This window comes from Gavia stellata, chromosome 20 (assembly GCF_030936135.1).
Source record: "Gavia stellata isolate bGavSte3 chromosome 20, bGavSte3.hap2, whole genome shotgun sequence".
Classification (NCBI taxonomy): domain Eukaryota; kingdom Metazoa; phylum Chordata; class Aves; order Gaviiformes; family Gaviidae; genus Gavia; species Gavia stellata.
In genome coordinates, this window is record NC_082613.1 from 10133568 (window position 1) to 10153474 (window position 19907).

Sequence of the window (19907 nt, forward strand, 5' to 3'; positions counted from 1 at the left end):
TTTCTAGTAGTCACTGCCAATTCCAATACTAGTTTTCTGGATAAGGCACCTACAGATTTCAGTGCTTCCCATTTTACCTCAGCTGTGAAGCCTGATTAATAGGAAACCTGTGAGTGCATAAACAGATCTGATGCAAATACTTCTGAGGACCCTCTCTAAGGTGAAATGTCTAGTTTTGACATTTTGACTGGTTCTTTTGTAGCTCTGCATTTTATAATTTGAGAAAGTACAGTTCTGTTCAGTCAACTTGCACTCTTGGGTTCTTTTAAACTTAAGAATCAAGCACAAATATTTATACATTATACATGCATTTGAGAGTTTGTTTTGATACACATGCTGGGTTTCTATCAGGTTGTGTAAGTCAGTGCATGGAATACTGTTCATTCAGCTTGTTAGCCACTTATATACACATGAATTGAGGTCAGATAGACAGCTCCTTGAGAAGATACCCATAGGAGTAATCTCAATATTTAGATCCAAAGTCTGGTTTATGAGACTCTAAGTACATATCAGCAGGGCATAGACAAAATGCTCCTACTGAAATAGGATCCTGGGATTTTGTTACATGTTTGCAATGTAGATCAAGTTTGTGAGTCACCTGAGATCATGAAGCTTGGGCTCAGTGTAGATTCACAACATAATTTAGAACAAGTGTCAGTGAACCTGATGGCAGTAAGCTGAACTGGTCTGCTTCAGTTAGCTCAGAGATTCAATCTAAGTTGAAAATTGATGTTATTCAATATCATCACATAAACTAAGTTGGAAGACTAAGGGCCAGATTGTCAGGTGGGTCTACTCACATGCAAATCAGTAAAGTTTATGTGGATTTACACCCCTGCACATTTTGGCAGTTCTGTTTGCCTGACCGTTGAAGTAAAATTGTTAACTTTGTGGCTCTGAAATGATCAGCTCATTACACGTATTCAGAAACTGAGTGAGTAAGACAAGAGTCAACATTTTAAAAGCTTTTATCTATTCTCTATGATCCTTACCTGCTGAGGGGATAACACTAGTGAAGTCCTAGCCTATGTTGCAACTAATGTAAAAAATTCCATGGACTTTCATGATACTAGATTTCATTTTAAAGTTTTTCTGTGTCTTGTCTATTTAGTGTGTAATATATTAAGATGCCATCACTGGAAAGAGAAAGAGTAGAAAAAGGAGAGAATAACCTTTCTGATGTCAAAGTTCTTTAGCTTAGATTGGAATCTTCAAATATTAATTGAAGAAATTCCAGTTTTTGCTACAATTACATTCAACATCTGGACTTTACTAATTTTGGGGGCCACTTGATGTTTCTAGTCACTCTGATGCTTCTACCTCCCTCTTGAAAAAGAAATTGCTGTGTAGAGCCTGAAACCTGATCAAACATTCCCTGGTGCTGATAGGATCTTAGTAGTTGGAGACATCACTAATCTAGAACTGCTTGCAGTCTGCAGGCTTCTCTCGGTTATGGACACAGTGAATGTAAGTAATATGGGTCAAATCCTGAAGTATTTATATGTTGTTTATTGGGCCCTTATTCCTGAAGCAAACTTTTGTTAAAGTAACATAAAGGCTAAGCAGACACAGACTTGTCAGGATTTTTTTCCACTACATAAAAGAGGAATGAGGTAAAACACACTATTCAAACAAACTATGTCCTGAAAGCATTTTGAAGAGTTCCATGGTGCAGTAAGATGATCAAAATCATCTCATGATTGTAGAACAGGGAGAAAGACATGAAGAGGCCAATAAAAGGGAGAATATTCCAAAGGCTTGAGAGAATTAGGCACATAACTTTCTTAAGCCCCTTTGAAAATCCAAACAAATACATTTTCTGTTGATATTTAAAATGGGCTGGAGTCATACAGGGATAGATATTCACAGAAGGGCATGCTTAAGCTGTGGGTCTACAAAGGAGAAGAGGGTTTTTTTTTTTTTTAGATCTACAATAATGGGAATATTCAAAGTGATTTAGGGGTAGTGTTGGAGGGGAGGGGGAGCATGAAGCGGAGTCAAGAGAGACAGGGTATGAGACATATGAAGAAATTAGTAGAAATTAGTCCTGAAGGGTTCCAAAGGTGAAAAATGTAGCTTTTGTTGGGCCCTGAAAGGAATTGGGATCTTCTGACCTGCCTGAGGATGTAAATATTAGTGACTGAGGGGAGAAGGGTATAGCAGACTCAGGGCAATGGTAGAGAAGAGACAATGGACCCCTCTGCAGCACCAGCCTCTCTTTCACTTCACAAAAAGTTTTTTGTAATTCAAATGAAAACAAACCCTCCTTAAGAAAGGGATCTCTCTTTGGAGTGAGAAACACTGCAACATATTTCACTCTCACTTCCCTTTTATTTCACCTTCCTTTATCAGTCAATGCATGAATGAATTTGGTATGACTTTTTTTGTTGTTGTTGCAGAATTCCAGTGTAAAACATCAGTACACTGGAAATACAGATGTAGACCTGGATCTTTTTGGAGCTTTCTTTGTATATTACTTTTTCTGGGAAGTGCTGCTAGCTCAATTCATTTGTGATGAGTTCAGGAATACTACCATGCTGAGAATGTCTGTGCACATTAATTTTGCATGTGTCAACTTTCAATGCCCCCGTGTTCGTAGCATCCATATTGAGAGACACAGTCACTGATTCACTTGTAGAAACGATTCAGTAACACTCATTGCCCTGGAACTTTGTATTTGCAGATGCTGTGAAACTGGTACAGGCAAGGAGGGTGGTCTAATCTAAACTTGTTACCCAGGTGCTCTCTTGATGGAAAGAGAAAGGCATTTCTAGAGGGTAATTCAGCCTTTCTTCTTAAACATCACTCCTAGAGTGTAGTGACTCATCCTCTGAAGTTGCCTGCCCATTGCTTTCTGTTGTAGAGGGAACCTGTATCACTGACTTAGGGTAGGCTTCAACTTTTAGGTGGGTGCAATTAGATGAGGTGAATTGTAGCCACAGTGATTTGTTGACAGAAACCTCTGTGGTGGACCATTGTTAAGAGAGTGAAAGTAAGTAAAAAGCAGTTGGAATGTCTGACTTCCTCAAGCACCACTGAAGATCCCAGTGCTATACATTGCCAGTATTTTGCAACTGTTTTTCATTAACTTTGATGTTATAGACAGTGTAACACTCAGTGGCAAGACAGATGTAAGATAAATCAGCCAAGCGTGGTCATAACTGCATGAACCTTAAAATGCGGGATTGGTTAAGGACAAATCAGTTTGATTTTTAGAAATATCTCAGGCATATAGCTTACATAAGCAGTGGCTCTTTCTCTTATGTAGTATATAAAGAAATAATTCAGTTTATTTGTTCAAGCATTTTATTCATACACACTGTTCCATAATTTTAAACAGCTGACTTTCTGAATGCTTCCCCATATTTCATTTGGTATTTATCAGGATTCACCATATGTCAGGCTAAGAAGTGGGGAAGAGGTTTCAAATTGCCATGATGAGTGCTTAGTTAATCTTTATTAAACTGTCAGTATCAGTGGAGGTTTTGTAATATGTATAGATTTATTTATTGCTTATGTATCTATACCATTATAAGAAATACCTGTTGAAAGTATGCTTCAGATAAAAAGATCTCTCCCCTGTGATACATCTGGATTTTGCAACTGAACCTGCATTTGTTTTCTGATGGTCTTTGCAGTTCCACCTGAGATGAAGTCTATTTTTTTGCAATTGGTCATGCAGTCTTCTGTGGGAAGAGATGAATCATGCTGTAACATCCATGCTTTTGTGTGTGTGAGATGATTGTTTTTCTAAATTACAACATTAGAATGAAAAAAATTTTAAGGAAGTGTGGGGGGTGGAGTTGGGGCATATGAGCAAGAAAGACGTTGTCCCCAGGGAAATGGGCGTAATGGTTCTGAAGACAGAGATCTTCATATTTGCTTTCAAAAATAGTGAAATGAATATCGTAGAGCACAGGTGATCAGTATAAGTAGTTCACCTCATTTCACATCTAACATAGCCCAAGATTGTGCAAGGGCTGTAACATTTGGAAGAGAAGTGTCATTTTAAAAACTGTACAGTAGAGTCTGTTTGACCTTCTGTTTAGCAGTAGGCAATGATGCAAACTTACAGCTCAGACTGCCTGAACTGTTAGCAGAGAATGTGTTTGATATTCCATAATGTACATGACTTCTTTTTTTTTTTTTTGTCTTTTTTTTTTTTAAAATCATCCTGGTTAACTAATAGTTTAGTTCCTCTTCAGGGAATCGATCAAAAAATAAATATGTACCAATAAGCTTTGAGGCTTTAAAGCCAATTTGATACACAGGAAGCCTGAAATTAGGGCAATAAAAGATATTTCTGATGCTATTTCCTCTTACTAAACATCTCTGCCTACCAGGCAAGTCCCTGTTCAGCTGTTTGCTGATGAATTAATTTGGCGCTAGATCTGAGCTACTTTTTGCAGAGTTGCTCTCTCTCACAGCTGTGGCTCTTTTTTGTTTTAAGAGGATCTAGAGAACAATATTCTTCATAGGTGAAATACTCTATGCAGACATTTCAGTATAATGCACTCATCTGATGCTTAAATTTTTTCTTTGTTTACCAGACACTGATAATTTAAAATGTGTTTTCATAGAAATCTTAATATAGCAGCCAGTAACTGAGCAATGAGTGAATATGGGATTGCCAGTTTATAGTGTAAGAGGTACAGTAATATACTCTTTAAAAGTAGCAGAGTTGCTTCAGTTTTGCTCCATTTTACATGTGCAATGCTAGTGATGTCAAAGGAGTTGCTTCTGATTTCCAATATTCTAACTGAAATTTCACAACTAAAAAACCTGTATCAGGCCCAGTATTATACATGTATATGCTGGCTTTTGTCCAGGAAGGTAAAAGATGTTTGAAAACCAATTGTCTGAATTTACACGAGAATGACTTCATCTGTCTTTAAAATCCAGCTGTCTCTAGGATGGAAGTCAGTAGATCTTGGTTAACAGTGCACAGTACTGCAGGCCGCTCTAGGAGCAATAGAACTGAAGTAGGTTCACCTCCAATTAAAGTGGCTTTATTCCCAATTGGTTGGTAACCCAAAGCTGTGCTAGCATTCAGTGAAGTTCTGCATTCAGGTATTTAGAACATGCTTAAAGGGAAATGCTGAAAGACTTACTTTTCCGTAGAAATGCACATTTAGTTGTTATGAAGGGGGGGGGAAGTTTTGATGGGATTTATTTTGTATAAATAGCCCTGTGCAGTCATTGTTACATTATTTTGAGATCATTTATTGCATTGTCTTTCAGACTTCAGTGCGGGTAAGAACTGCAGTTCTCACATGTAGGATGCAGGATATTTATGTTTCCTGTCATTTGTGTAGAGCTTTAGCTTATAAACTGCATATCTGATAGAAAGCAAAAGAGCATGACCAGGATGACAAGGTTCAAAGCTAACAATTGGCTAACATGAGCAAGGATGCACCTGCTCTTAAAACACAAACTTCAGCATTCATTTTAAATCATCAGACTATTTCAGTAGAGCCGTGTTCCCACAGGACTTTCAAGCTGCTTTGCTAAAGACAATGGAGTTTTTGGTATCTTGCTTGTACTGCAATGGAGGCAAAAGCTTATCTAACAGCCACATTTAGTGGCAAAACTTATTCAAGTGATAAGAAAAAAAGAAATTAAAATTACACTTGCAAGTTCTTGTTCAAATCTTTATGACAAGTTTTACTCTGTATTGTCAGAGACAGATTAATGCATAGCCCCTATGCTGTAGTTGCAAGGTGAAGATGCTAGTGATGGTCAAATGATAAAATTCATTGTCCGTGTCACCTCTTCATTTTTCACTGTGAGCACATTTTCTTGGAATCAAAATATCTGCGCTTGCTTTATGCAATCAATTGTTTAAAGCTTCTTGCAATTTATTTGTTTTAACACTGAAAATACTAGGCTCATCTTGATCCCCGTGTTGTTCTGAATCAGTCCTGATCACTGACGAGTTTAACAAAATTGTCTCACTTGTCTCTTAAGAGCAATATGAAATTCCAGTCACCTATTCAGAAAATGGGTTTCACAGGATTGTGCTTTCAGATATTGCTCTGTCTGGATATGGTAGACAGTTGCCTCATCATTGTTTGTCTGTTTCTGTTCTCCCTTTCGTTTCCCTCAGGGTTATGCACAGTTTGCCTGCCTTGCTGTTTAATCAGAAATCTCTTGCTATTTCTGAACATTTGAGGAAGTATCTGCCTTAGACATGAATTTTGAGAAGGGGCATGAGCCAACTATCACTGCCTCGTCCTTAGTATTTGCCATGTGTTACTTATGCTACATAGAAGGTGGTGAACACTAATTTTCCCTAATGAAGTTAAGGCTACAAGTCAAAGTTCAACAAGGGCCATTTGAAAAGTATTTGAGGGAAATCCAAGTTGCTTCAGTGTGTTTCATGTGAGAACAACTCACAATTAGCAGATTCTTTCCTTAAAGTGTGCTTGTGCTTTTGTGGTTCAGAGGTGCAGCAAAGACACTCAAAGCAACAAGGTTTCATTGCAACACTAGATTGTAAGGATAGTGAACTGAAGAACAAAACACCTTCATGAAAAAGGGTCCATTAAAAAGTACTTGTTTACTGAAATGAACTTCTATACCTAAATTGCATTCTAGATTTGTAATGTGTTTGTATTAGTATTTGTTGGAAGGAACTTACCCAACATGACATGATGCAGAAAGGAAGCATTTCACTCTGCTCATTCTAATTTGTCATAGATTTGCTTGAATCCTGCAAGGCATTTGTACTGTAAGACAAACTATAAACCGTGTTTATGCATGATATGAGGAGCATCAGACATGGCCTGCTGAGTTTGGAAGCAGCAGACCTCTAGGGCAACAAGTCACAGTGCACAAATAAATGTTATGTTGATGCAGCACCAGAACTTTAAACAAAAACACATCCTTTGTGGGCTGTTTTCCTAATGATTAGCACATATGCATGGAAGATGAAACCTTCACAGACCTTTATCAGGAGAATGAAAATTTATCAGCCTGGTTTCCCATTTTTCCCTACATTGTGCTGTGACTTGCTTTTGTTCTGGACCCAGTTCTCTACCAGTCCTTCTCCCCTCCTTCTGTTGTGCAAGCAGTAGTCCACCATACAGCCTGGTTGCTCAGAGACCTGGCCCAGTGTGAGCACAGCAGAACACTACAAATGGCAAGAGAGCAAATGCAGCATCTGTGGGAATAAGAAAGAAAGAGTCATGTTATCTGCCATCTTCTTATCTCTATTTTCTGTGAAATTTTTAACCTTATGTCGGTCCTGATCAGGGTACAACAAGCAGATAGAAGGGAGCAGAGTCTAATTCTGTTGCCTGTTCATCTCTTTCTAGCTCTTCAACAGTGTCTTACTGATCTGATGTGTGACTGTTGTTTCAGTATAGTGTGTATCGTAAACTGCTGTCCTTCCCTGAACCCCTGATAGTTTGTGGGTGTAGGAAACCAACAGCATGCCACAATAGAGAGTTCCACTTATGACTGCAGTGGAGGGGTGATCGTGATCATCCTACTGTGTCCTAAGAAATTATTTTTGGAGTCCCCAAGTCCTAGGAATGTTTTTCAAGAGCTCCCAGGAAAGCTGACCTCTGTGCTTCCACATATTCCTGGAGGACAGTGAGTTCATTTTTGCAGAGGTCGGAAGTGTTGCAGATGAAGGTGGTTTTACTAAGTGGTCCCTCAAAGTTCCTCATGGAAAATGTCAAGGGCTAGACCTCTTGAATTCATATATGAGTTGTGTAGAGCGTGAAGAGGTTGGAGCAGCCAGAGAGGGCATTTGTCTCAGTAACTTCTTAGGTGGCCAGAAAAGCCTTTACCCCTTCAACTACTTCGTCTTTAATAACAATATGTTTCGGAATATAAATAAGATATGGGCGTTTTCTAATATTCACTACCACCACCCTCTCTCTTTTTTTGTCACCTTTGTCATGTCCTGGCTCAAATACCTGTCTGATTTTCGAGATAAATAAATAGGTCTAGTAAAAGATCATAGCACTCCCTGTAGCTGTGTTTCCCAAAGAGAGTTGCATGCTACTTGTGTAATGGGTCTTAAAGATTCTGTGTCACCAGGTGAATAGAGGGATGGTGTTGGTACAGATGGGCTTAAAGCCTAGCAAAACAGGTAGCATAAAAAAATGACTTGAGAAGTTTGGAAAACACTGACTTGAATGTCTGAACAACATCTCTGGGAAAAGGGCTGCTTTTTCCAAGCTAGAAGTGGTTTGGAAGGAAAGTGGTGGTGTCATGTGAACAGGGCATGCAACGTTAGGTCTATGAGCTGCTGTGTTTAATATGCTTTTTAATTTGAGTGGCTGTGTTGCAAAGGTTCTGTTTGCACATGAGAAGGTATTGAAAACTGGGGAACAAATAGTTCTGCATCCACTAAGTTCTAATTTTTTTGGGGGGATTGTAGTTTGGAAAATAGACTACTAAATATCTTGTAACTGTCTTGTTTTATTATTACTGGAAAGACTGCTATTCATGCACATCAAGACAAATCAGAGGCTGTAGGAGATTTGACAAACTATCTACGAAGTTGACTGTCTCTTTCCCTCTTATGTCTTTCATCCTTTCTACTTTCTCCCTGCTTCTATGCCTTTCTCTGATTTTTCTCTCTCCTTTTCTCCCTTTCTCACGCTCACATTAAATGATCTTTTCAGACAAGCGTCACAGAAAAGCTGTTTTTTAGATTAACAGAGACTCTGCTTTTTTATTGACTAGCCTGTAACAGCTAATGTGATTTGCACTTCTATTTACCAGCTTTCTACTATTAGACCCACCATACTGGGACTAATATGCAGGTAACTATTAGTCACCAGTGGAGCTGCTAATTGCATAGATTAATTAATCATTCCAGTTGGATTTGTTGTCTCCAAACAGAGATGTGATTAAAGCAGGGAAGAGTCTCTGCCTGGCTTATCTTTTTAGAATGAGTGACTTTAATGTGATGTGCTACATCATATAAATCAGATGTCTGATTATTAATGCTCAGATATCACACCCAACACTGAAGTGGGAGTGCAGCAGTTATTCCTGTCAGTCCTCCTGCCATTAGTCATCATGCTGAACACTTCATCTCAGACAGTTCCCTGACTGTTGCCAAGATGCTTGGGCAGTACATTAACATTGCAGCAGTTCCTGGCCAGATTATTGGCAAGGTGGACTGGCTGGTTCTTATAAAATGCCTCTTCCGCTGCTGGCACACATGTCCTGTTCCTTTAATGCAGGAATCTGTTCTTCATGCTTCTTAGTCCACACAACCTGCTCTAAGCTCTGCATATCTAGCCAGGATCTCCTTCTTGTTTAGCAATACAAGAGGAGCAACGTGGTTATAGTCCTTGAAATTTGTTCAAAAGCAGGTTAAGAATCCAGGGCCAAAAACAAATGAAGGGTCTCTGTACCTTGTTAATTAATCTTGCTTTTATTGGTGCCTGTCCTGTAAAGTGTGAATGGCTGACAAGTGTCAGAGAGCCATGGCTAAGCAGAAACAGAGATGTACCCCTTCTAGTGCTGGAAGTCGGACAGGGACATGTTCACTGTCTTCCAACCAAAATACCAGAGGCAAAGGCATTCCATAAGCTCTAAGTTTGGTTCAGTAACATTGCTTCTTATCAGGTTGTAAGCTGCTGCCAATCCCAACAGGCAAAAGGATAAAAGAAAAAGCTGAGTGTGAATCAGCTGACATGGGCATTGCTCAGGAATAGTTCAACTTTTAAAAGCCTTTTATTACCAAGCTGTAACAAAGCTGCTTTGTACCATGAATACAAAGAAATCACCCGCTTCCCCCTCTGTCTCAGGTGGGTAAGAAAAGTTCCTGTCTTCCTTGTTCACAGCACTCCCCAGGGCTCACGTCTTTGTGTGGGAGGCAAGTTAGAAACCACTAACAAGGACAGAGAGGAAAGCCCTCTACCCTTCTGTGCATGGGTCATGTAGTTTATCGCAGCAGATTCTGTCCTCACTGGCTTCCCTTCAGTCTCACCTGCAGGTATTTGCATCTCTCTTTGCTGATGCCTGTGGAAGGTAAAATTCCCTAATCTCAGTTCAGAAGTCCCCTTTAGCCAATAGTTGCTAAAACAGTGGAGGCTTGAAGTAGAAATCCCATACAGTATGCTTTGCTAAACCCTTCCCTCTGGATCAAATATGTTGTGGGTATGTTCAGTGCAAATGCAAGTAGGTCCTGAATTCCAGTAGCCAGAATTATACTTTGAAGGCTGATACTTGGATCACTGTCCATTTGTATCTGGCCTGGAGCTTTTTATTGATTTGCCTGTTAAAGCCAAAGTTATGCAGAGCTTAGGGGAGGGGAAATCTGGCCTAGGTGTAAAGTTCCAGCATTGTTTTGTCTGTTTTTAACCAAATGAAGTACAGTGAAACAGCATAATATGTCCCAGGCAGTGTCTGGCAATTTCCATTTCCCTTCCCCAAGTATCGAGTCTGTTGAACTTGTCCATAACCCTGGCTCATAGCTCTGATGTGCTTCAGCTCCAGCAGCATGAATGTTCTTTTGTCGTTCTTTAGTCCTTTTTGCTGACATGTGTCTTGATGTGCTTCAGGCACACTGCCTCCCAAAGTTAAAACAGCTGCATCTTAGAGAGAGGGAAACCTTCAAAGAAAAAACAAACAGACCCTTGCTGTGGTCTATTGGTAGTAACAGATAATTAAGTCTAAAAGTTTCAACAGACAGAAGACATTTATGGCCAGGCAAAACCCAACAACATTGTAGGAAGTGTCTTTTCTGTTACCCTGAATGCAACTCTGAGTCTAAGAACTGTGGTGGTAGTTTGGTAAATGTTTACATTCTTTCAGTCTTAAAGGTAATCAGCTGCCTGGTGTTGATGGGAACCTAGAGGATATAAAAGAGTGGAATCAAACTGTATCAAGCTGTTTGAACATAATCTTTTTTATCTCTGCAGGCATTTCTTCACCGGATCCGCCAGAATGCTGTGGACAAAGCTGAGAAGTACATAACAGAGGAGAATGTTAAGGTATTTATTCTATCTTCCTTATTTTCTTAATAGGGAAAATGATACGTAATGAAAGGCTAGATTCAGGGATATGAATATCAAATATCCTCATGTCGTATTGATGCTTATTATTAAACTGGTTCCCTAAGGAAAAGAAGCTCATGTTGACAGTTTATCTGTCAATCTGTTTGCCCATTCGCATAGCTGTCATCTTGCAGCAATTTTTCATCCCACCAGCTAATTTCAGTAGAATTTGACAACAGTGTAGTGTTGTCAGAGATACTAACTCTTGGCAAGATTTGTGAAATGGTGGGTAGAGGATAGAGAGGCCTTTTCAGTATCTTTGAGAGGAAAGGCAGGGAATGCACAGCCCTTGTCTATTTTGCTTGACAGTATTCAGTTAGCCAATTTGCATCTGCTGTCTTTTACAAATCTGATATTGATAGGGCTTATGAGAAGGAGGCAGGAATATTCCTTTGTGTTCTAGTGGGAAGGAATTTGGGTTCTTGTGGGAGGACTAAGTAACAGGAGACCCTTGCGTGAGGAGGTTCCTGAATGAATTTTGCACTGGAAAGAATTATGGGACATAAAACATAGAGCTGTGAGGTACTAACTTCTCTAGTGCCTATGGTCACAGGAGGCCTTGTTGTTGGTTATTTTTCATAAATACAAATAACACTTTCTTGTAGTAATTTGGCTTAAAAACCCTCCTTGTACACACATGCATGTGAAACCAAACCCCTCTTTGTACACATATCAAGTGAAACCTGATGATTAGTGGGACAGGGTGTAGTTTGTTTGCCATTAGAGGCTTACTTATTGGGCTTGCATTTGATCCTGTAGCTCCTGAATCAGCAGAAACTTTGCCCTTTACACTTTTGGGAACAGGGTACAGCAATAATAGGTATATCATACCAGCTAGTGCTACTGCAGCTGGCATGCATTTCCCCAAGGCTGGTTCCTCCATTTCACATACTAGTATCACCTGAATGTATAGAGATCCTAGCAGTGCCCTAGCCCCTATTTTTGCTATTCATTCTACAGGCTAGCAATACTGTATTATTGACTGACTGGCATCAGCAAGATGGCTTGGCAGCTTTGTGGAGCTAGGCCTCTTGCTGTCTTCAAATTTGGAAGCCCTGCTCCCCAGAAACTCACCATCTAGAGTCTGAAGTAAGTTTGGAGGTGGCTGAAGAAAAAACAGACAAGTGATTAGTGACAAGAGATCTCGTGTGTAGAGAAGTGTGCAAAAAGTAAGGTCTGCATGGGAAATAAACCTATGCAACCATTTTTCCAATTTGATGAACAGCTGCAGATGTTGATGGAAGTTATTATTCTATCATTATTCATATATCACCAAAATGAATATTAATTATGACTGCCACATAATCAGATGCAGTGCCCACAAAGCCTGTGCAGAAGAATCCGTATTTTCTCTGCTGATTTAGATGTATTTGTATTTGAAGTTTCATCATACTCCACTGGGGAAGAAGTACCACTTCATTTTTGTCCCATTCTTGAAGTGCCTGGGGGGTCTTTTTGAGGCCACTGTGAGACCTCATTTATTCTTATGATTACAATACCCAGCTTTCAATAACAGAGCTTCTCTTCAGTAATAAAGGGCCTACGCCTATTGCTGGTGAAATAGAATCACAAAGGCACAGTTTTCCTGATCAGAGTCAATATTATCTCCCCCTCCTGCTCCCCTTCCACACCGCCCCCCAATTTCATTGTCTTTCCTGCAGGTGAAAGAGATTTGTTCTTTCTTTCCCTTTCTTTTCTCCCTCCTTGCTGGTAGAGGCAGGACAAGCAAGGTGGTGTTGGGACTTCTGATAATTCTGCCTGCTAATATTATGTATCTTGAGTCACCAGAGAGCTGTGAGGTGGCCAGCAGCAGCAAGGATGGTAGCAGAGACTGTATAAATAGTTTGGCAGCTTATGTAAGGAAAAGCCCGTCTTTTCCTCTCTTTCTTCATGCAGCAGAAATGTCTAGAGGAAAATACAGGGTATTCTGGCAGTCACTCACCTCTGAGCAAAAGGAGAAAGTGCTTTTTAGGATGATTTGGGTTATTGCTCCCAGTATTATTTTTGCAGGTTTCTCCTACAGCTGGCGCTAAGCGCTGGAGATTTCAGTAATCTTTGGCCACTGTATTGCCTTCCAGAAAGGCCACACTGAGTCCTGTGCCCAGATTTTTCAAGTACTCCGGTGACCAACAGCTGCAGCAACATCATAAAAAAAATGTTTTTAGTTTATTCGCTGCCTCATGTGGGAATAACTCTATTGATATGTTAGTATTATGCTACATTCACAGCAGGGAACTGATGTCATTTTACTGATACAGTAGATTGAAGGCAGTACAACTTGAGGCTGTACACAAGCTGCCAGACATAGATCCTCCCAGGAGGCTTATAAATGGTAATTGTGTATTAGATATATATGCACATGCAGTCAAGGTCTCTCTGCTGCCTTGATTTTCAAGTGACTCTTCTTATCTGTGAATTCTGCTGCAAGCAGAGCTCTACTGACCAACACAGAATTAATTAGATTACGGAGATATTCCTTGGATCAAAAAATACCCCCTGAAGACTGCTCCTGAAGGATAAAATCATCCCTGACAGATGTTTTCCTCTTCCTTGTTAATCCCCTTTTGGCACAGCTTCTGGCAAAGCCATGCAGACAGAGGCTACTGTGTCATCACATCAATTTCAGCCATGTGACAGAATCATTGTATGCTCTGCTTGAATTAGCACGGGAGTTTTTCTGGAAGCAATCAAATGGTCCTAGCTCCCTGTCCTTTATTTTGGTTCAGAGGCCATCAGTGCAAATTCAGTGTGTTGGAATCTTTTAGTTTATTTGGAGCTAGAAAGGAGCTATGAGGCACAAGTATGCATTAAAGATGGTGCGTACTACCATATCTCAGTATTCCTGAAGTGAGAGGCGGGGAAAGACAAGGAAGGTGCAACAGGCTGTGCTCTGCACATGCAGCCAGCTTGCAGGGGGAGTTTGAGAGAAATACTCTGCCCATCCTTGAATAACAGAAGGTATGGAGTTGAACCTGGGTACATGCAGAGGAAGGCTCCTTGAATTCCTGGTCTTGTCTACCCCTGCAAAACCAGAGAGAAACTGGTTTTAAACCAGGAATTGAGGTTTCATTCCTGTCTTTAATGATTAGACTTAATTTACAGATTATTGTTTTTCTGAATTACTGCCATATCACCGGCCACCAGGCTGAATCAATGTCACATCTGGTGAATAAATTCTACTGCGTAAAGTTGAAAAGCTTAATGTTATGATAAGGTCCTTTGGGAAGTTTTGGAAGATGTTAGGCTTGATCACTTCCCACACCGTACGCCAGGAAGATGAAGGCTGGCTCTGTCAGGCTGCACACTTTGGTGTTCAGAGGAGTGCCACCCACTCACTGTGCAAGACCTGGGAAGCTGCTTCCAATGTGAAAGCTGGTTTGACTGCACTGCAGATCTTCTCTTTGCAAGTGGCATAGTTAAAGCAAAGTGATAGAAAATTGTCTGGAGTATGTATGTCACTGCAGACTCCAGGATTTACTCTGCCCATTCAGGCTTTCCTCCAGTGGCTGTCAAGACTGATGGCTGTGTCACCGTGTATCAGGATTTTTCCCCCTGTGTAGGTAGCATTCTATCTCCTATATGTGTATTCCCCCTTTCTTCTCATATTTTGTATGAAAATGATTAAGACTTACAAAGCTGTGGTGGGTTCACCCTGGCTGGATGCCAGGTGCTGACCAAAGCCGCTCTATGACTTCCCTCCTCAGCTGGACAGGGGAGAGAAAATATAACAAAAGGCTTGTGGGTCAAGGTAAGGACAGGGAGATCCCTCACCATTACTGTCATGGGCAAAACAGACTCAACTTGGAGAAATTAGTTTAATTTATTGCCAATCAAATCAGAGTAGGATAATGAGAAATAAAACCAAATCTTAAAAACCCCTTCCACCCACCCCTCTCTTCTTCCCGGGCTCAACTTCATTCCTGAATTCTCTACCTCCTCCCCGCCAGTGGCGCAGAGGGGTGGGGAATGGGGTTCTGGTCAGTTCATCACACGTTGTCTCTGCTACTCCTTCCTCCTCAATGGGGAGGACTCCTCACACTCTTCCCCTGCTCCAGCGCAGGGTCCCTCCCACAGGAGACAGTTCTCCACGAAATTCTCCAACCTGGGTCCTTCCCACGGGCTACAATTGCACAGTGTCGCGAACTGCTCCAGTGTGGGTCCTTTCCACGGGGTGCAGTCCTTCAGACGCAGACTGCTCCAGCATGGGTCCCCCACAGGGTCACAAGTCCTGCCAGAAAACCTGTCCAGCATGGGCTCCTCTCTTCATGGGTCCACAGGTTCTGCCAGGAGCCTGCTCCAGCGTGGGCTTCCCACAGGGTCACAGACTCCTTCGGGCACCCACCTGCTCCGGCGTGGGGTCCTCCACAGGCTGCAGGTGGATATCTGCTCCACCGTGGACCTCCATGTGCTGCAGGGGCACAGCCTGCCTCACCATGGTCTTCTCCATGGGCTGCAGGGGAGTCTCTGCTCCGGCGCCTGGAGCACCTCCTCCCCCTCCTTCTTCACTGACCTTGAGCTCTGCAGAGTTGTTTCTCTCACATATTCTCACTCATCTCTCTGGCTGCAGTTGTCATTGTACAGGGTTTTTTTTCCCCTTTCTTAAATATGTTATCACAGAGTGGCTACCACTGTTGCTGATGGGCTCGGCCTTGGCCAGCAGCAGGTTCATCTTGGAGCCGGCCAGCACTGGCTCTATCAGACATGCGGGAACCTTCCAGCAGCTTCTCACAGAAGCCACCCCTCTGTAGCCCCCCACTACCAAAACCTTGCCATGCAATCCCAATACAAAAACTTATGTGTTTATAACAGCTTTCACCCTGGCAGTTTATTCTCCTTAAGATGTGTATATTCAAATCACTAGGGATCATTTAGCTGTGAGATTGCACAATTACTTTTTAGTACACATCTAAACTAGGAGCCTCTATGCCATTACATATGTCTTTTAGAACCTCTGAGATCAGTGAAAGGGAACTCTAAGATGCTGCTCTTGTGGTTTGCAAGCATTTTACACTATTCTGTACTCCTGTCAGTGAAATGCTAGAACCCATGTGGCAGAGATTTTGTCTCTTATTTACAGGTATACCTTAGTGTGTGATAGCGTCAAGTCCCTTTCTTCCAGAAAGTGATTTCTAATGTATGGGAAGGAAAGGCAAATGACTTCCTGCTTCTATCTCCTGCAAAGTGAGTTTGGTCCTTGTGTTTCCATTCACCTCGTTGATCCCATAGGAAATCTTCTCTAGACTTGAAAGAGGTTGCTCACATTCATCATGCTCAGGTATCTGGAAGGGTAAACTTCAATTACAGCAGGTACTTCAGTAGCAATAAAGGTTTCTGTAGGGGGCCAGGAAAGGGGCAAATACAGTGTAATTAATTCTGTACAAGTCCCTGTCTGTGCTTTAGATCCTATCACAGCAAGTCTAGAGCCACAGTATTTCGGTGCTCCTACAAAACACTCTCAGATATATTAACAACTAGCAATGTTTTTCTCTTTATATTTCAGGTCTTATTTTCTAATATTGAAGACATTCTTGGTGTTCACAAGGAGTTCCTGGCTGCCCTGGAATTTTGTTTACAACCAGAACCTCAGTCTCAGCATGAACTGGGAAATGTTTTCTTAAAATTTGTAAGTACAATGACTTAATGCTATCTGAAAATGCAGTTTCCTGTCATAAGCTCCCATGCCCCTTAGCTAGCCCTAATCTCTAGGGCTTGTGGCAATACTATGACAATGTGTCTTGTATGAAAGTTGTAGGTAGGGTGGGAAAAAACTTGTGAATGAGGTTAGAACAATGGAAACCACATCAAACTCAGCTAAACAACAAGATATTTTTAGAAACTCTTCCTTTTCCCATTGAATATTTTTTCCTTTTTTTTTCCTCACCCAGCTGATCATATTTTATTGCTGAGAATTTGTCTGCTTTGGTTCCAAATGTTTCAAAAAAGCAGCAGAGTTTCAAGTAAATGAATCATTTTTGTGTGTATTTTAAAATTTGAAAAAATTGAAACTCACAAAGATCAAAGATCAAAATTAAAAACAAAGGACAATACATCATTTATAGTAGTTAGTGTCTGTGTGTACATTTATGCTTCAGTAAATGAAAGGTAGTGTGGGATGGCTTATCTTGCTGAAATGCAGCACAAGTTACAACATGCAGACTTTTACCATGGAATAAACAAGTACCTGCATTCTGGAGCTCAAAAGTAAATAAAATTTGGCTTTTGGACTCACAATGCTAGCACAAGAATGCCAGGGATACAAAATGCAAAATAGTCATATGATACAAATTCACTTTGCCAGTTCCAGGTTGTTTAGAACATTTTGATGAGTTACTTTTGTGTCATCTGACTTTATGCCTGATAGCTGTATTATTTGTTTTCCTACTGCCTCCATAAGATGATCGTGTGTGCCAACCTGATACAGTCAGATTGGCACTGCTGGGTGATCCAGGAAAGCACAGACCCCTGCTAAGGATCATGCAATTGCAGCTTATGATCCTACCATCGCTTCTCTCATTTTAATTTGTTTCTTACACTGTGAAATTCTTCCTGTGGTATGTTTTTGTTTTGTTTTTAACTTGACCCGATTTTTCAATCATGTATGTGTGCCATCCTGTCACTAATATGTGTGTAGACCATACTGTATATGCAAGATCAGTTACTATATACACCTCGTTATAAGCTGGACTCATTTAAATGCAAAGTTACGCTATTTAAGTGTATAATAATTTGAAGCTGCACATTTTTTCACTTGGAGTAGCCCTCCTGAGATGTTTAAAAATTAGAAAGCACGTACATAATAGCCATTTCTTCAAATTCTTATTAACTGCATTAAGCCACAGGCCAACTTTCTATCAAAATATGTTCTATTATGCTTTCATAATAAAAATTCATGCTTTCACAGTTCATCAGGTTTAAGCGGACAGCAATTGTACAGCCATTCATTACTCATAGAGCTTTACTAACTCCCCCCTCTTGTTTAATTTTTATTTATGCTGTGACAATTATTAAAATAGTGTCAGAAAGTGTTACATTGAGACCATGCCCAAAAATTGTATCAGATGTGAGGACTGACTGTCAGCTGCTGAAAAACATACTGGTGAACTTAGTTAAAACCTTGAATATGCACTAGAATCATTGCCTACCAACAAGATGTGCTGTACTAATATATTAGTATTCATTAGCCAGGGTATCAAAATTAGAGGGCTTTTGAGGGATGCTGTCAAATTGTCTACTGTGTTTCAGAGTGGCGCTGAATAACCAGAAATGTTAACATCCTGTCATTTGACTGAATTCAAGCCTGGTATATGTAGTCATTGGTAGTGTTTTCTTGTATATGAATGTATAATTTTGTAACTTTATTACTGTTAAATTTAATAATTACATCATGTTCCTTATTTACCAAACATGCAACTATACAGGAATTAAGAAACTGTAATGTATAGGGTTGAGTGCTGGTGAGAATTTGTCTTCTGACAGAGGCAGTTTGACTGCGATCAGCTTACATTGCTGTCTGTGAAGTGCGTTGCAAATAATGTGTACATCAACTGTTTTGTGATCCCCTAGGGAAGAAGCAGCTTATGCAGAAGGAAGTAAAACATATATTTGATTCAGAATATATAGAAAAAGCTGGTCTTATGCATAATTACCTTAAGGAAATACCATTAGGAGCATTGTGGTACCTCAAGTCTGAGTAAGGAACAGTCAATAGAAGATTGTCAAGAAAGGAGGAAATAATCTGTCCTTGCATGCAAATTGTGCCTAGGTTTTAGAAGACAAGCTTCATTGTGGGTATTTGGGAGCAAGGGAGGTGGGATTTGTGCCCTGTCACAGCAAAGGCTTCCATAGTGAATCTCCAGCAAGTGACAGGGAGATGCCAGTGACAACTGTGGTTCAGAGTGTCTTCAGTTCCTTTCTGCTCAGGCTTCCAAAGCTCCATCTCCCTAATTGGGGCTGTTCTGATGAAGCAAAGGCATTCATAAAATACCCTGTGCCTCAGAAACAGTGCACCTGAAGGTGTTTCCATGGTGCTGAAACAAGTTCTTTTTTAAATGGTGTACAGTATTTTGCTATCCGAAGAAACCTTTGCAGCATGCTTGAGGTTTCCTGGAGAAAAAGACAGCTGTTGTCTTACAGTGATGTACTCCTGACTGACGAACTTTTCTCAGAGTGCATGTTGTTAGCCAGTTTACCCAGGGAAAACATGGGGATCATATTTCTTTGGTTTTCATTTTGGGTAAGGTTCTCTTGTTGTTGCAACACGCTTGGAAGAAGTGCTAGGAAGAACACCCTTAGTGCTGCTTTTTCATTATCATCAAATCACGGTGTATCCTCAGGGGAGTTTGCAGTGAGGAAGTGACATAAGGCCTGTGGATCTTGAATGTATCAGTATATCTTCTATCATGATCACCTGGCAAGGTCATCCTTAGTCCTGATTATGAACCCAGTCCTTGTCAGCAGGCAGATGTTAGCACAGGTGCTTTTCTTCAGAAACTCAATGTAAAAATGCTCATAAATTTGGTGAATAGCTTGAGAATTCTTGAAGCACTGTTTTTTCCAGACACTGCATATCTTAATGGTGCTTGTTTTCTGTAAGTTTCCTTGTATTATACATCCTTGATAGACATCCCCAGATTCCCACACATGGAGTTTCATCAGACTGCAGTGTTTTGGTCCTGTTTATGTATGTATCCTAAATTTCCTCTACTCTGTGTAGGCCTGACTTTTTTCCTGGTCTACCTTAGCCTAGAAGAGCCTCACTCAACAACAGTCCATGAATCTTCAGAAACAGGACACCGCTTTTAGTTGTTATGGGCCTCTAGGATCAGAGTTGATCCATTTACAATAATGCTAGGACATTCTCCCCTGGTTCTCCAGCTCAGA

The 19907-nt window shown here is 40.6% G+C and overlaps 1 protein-coding gene across 1 annotated transcript in view; it reads left to right on the forward strand.

The window, feature by feature from the left end:
* Positions 1-19907, forward strand: part of PREX1 (phosphatidylinositol-3,4,5-trisphosphate dependent Rac exchange factor 1) — a 168833-nt gene that overhangs the window by 57351 nt on the left and 91575 nt on the right. Inside the window, exons 2-3 of the mRNA XM_059827031.1 lie at positions 10893-10964; positions 16528-16650. Coding sequence (XP_059683014.1) covers positions 10893-10964; positions 16528-16650 — 195 coding nt within the window. The remainder of the gene's footprint in view (positions 1-10892; positions 10965-16527; positions 16651-19907) is intronic.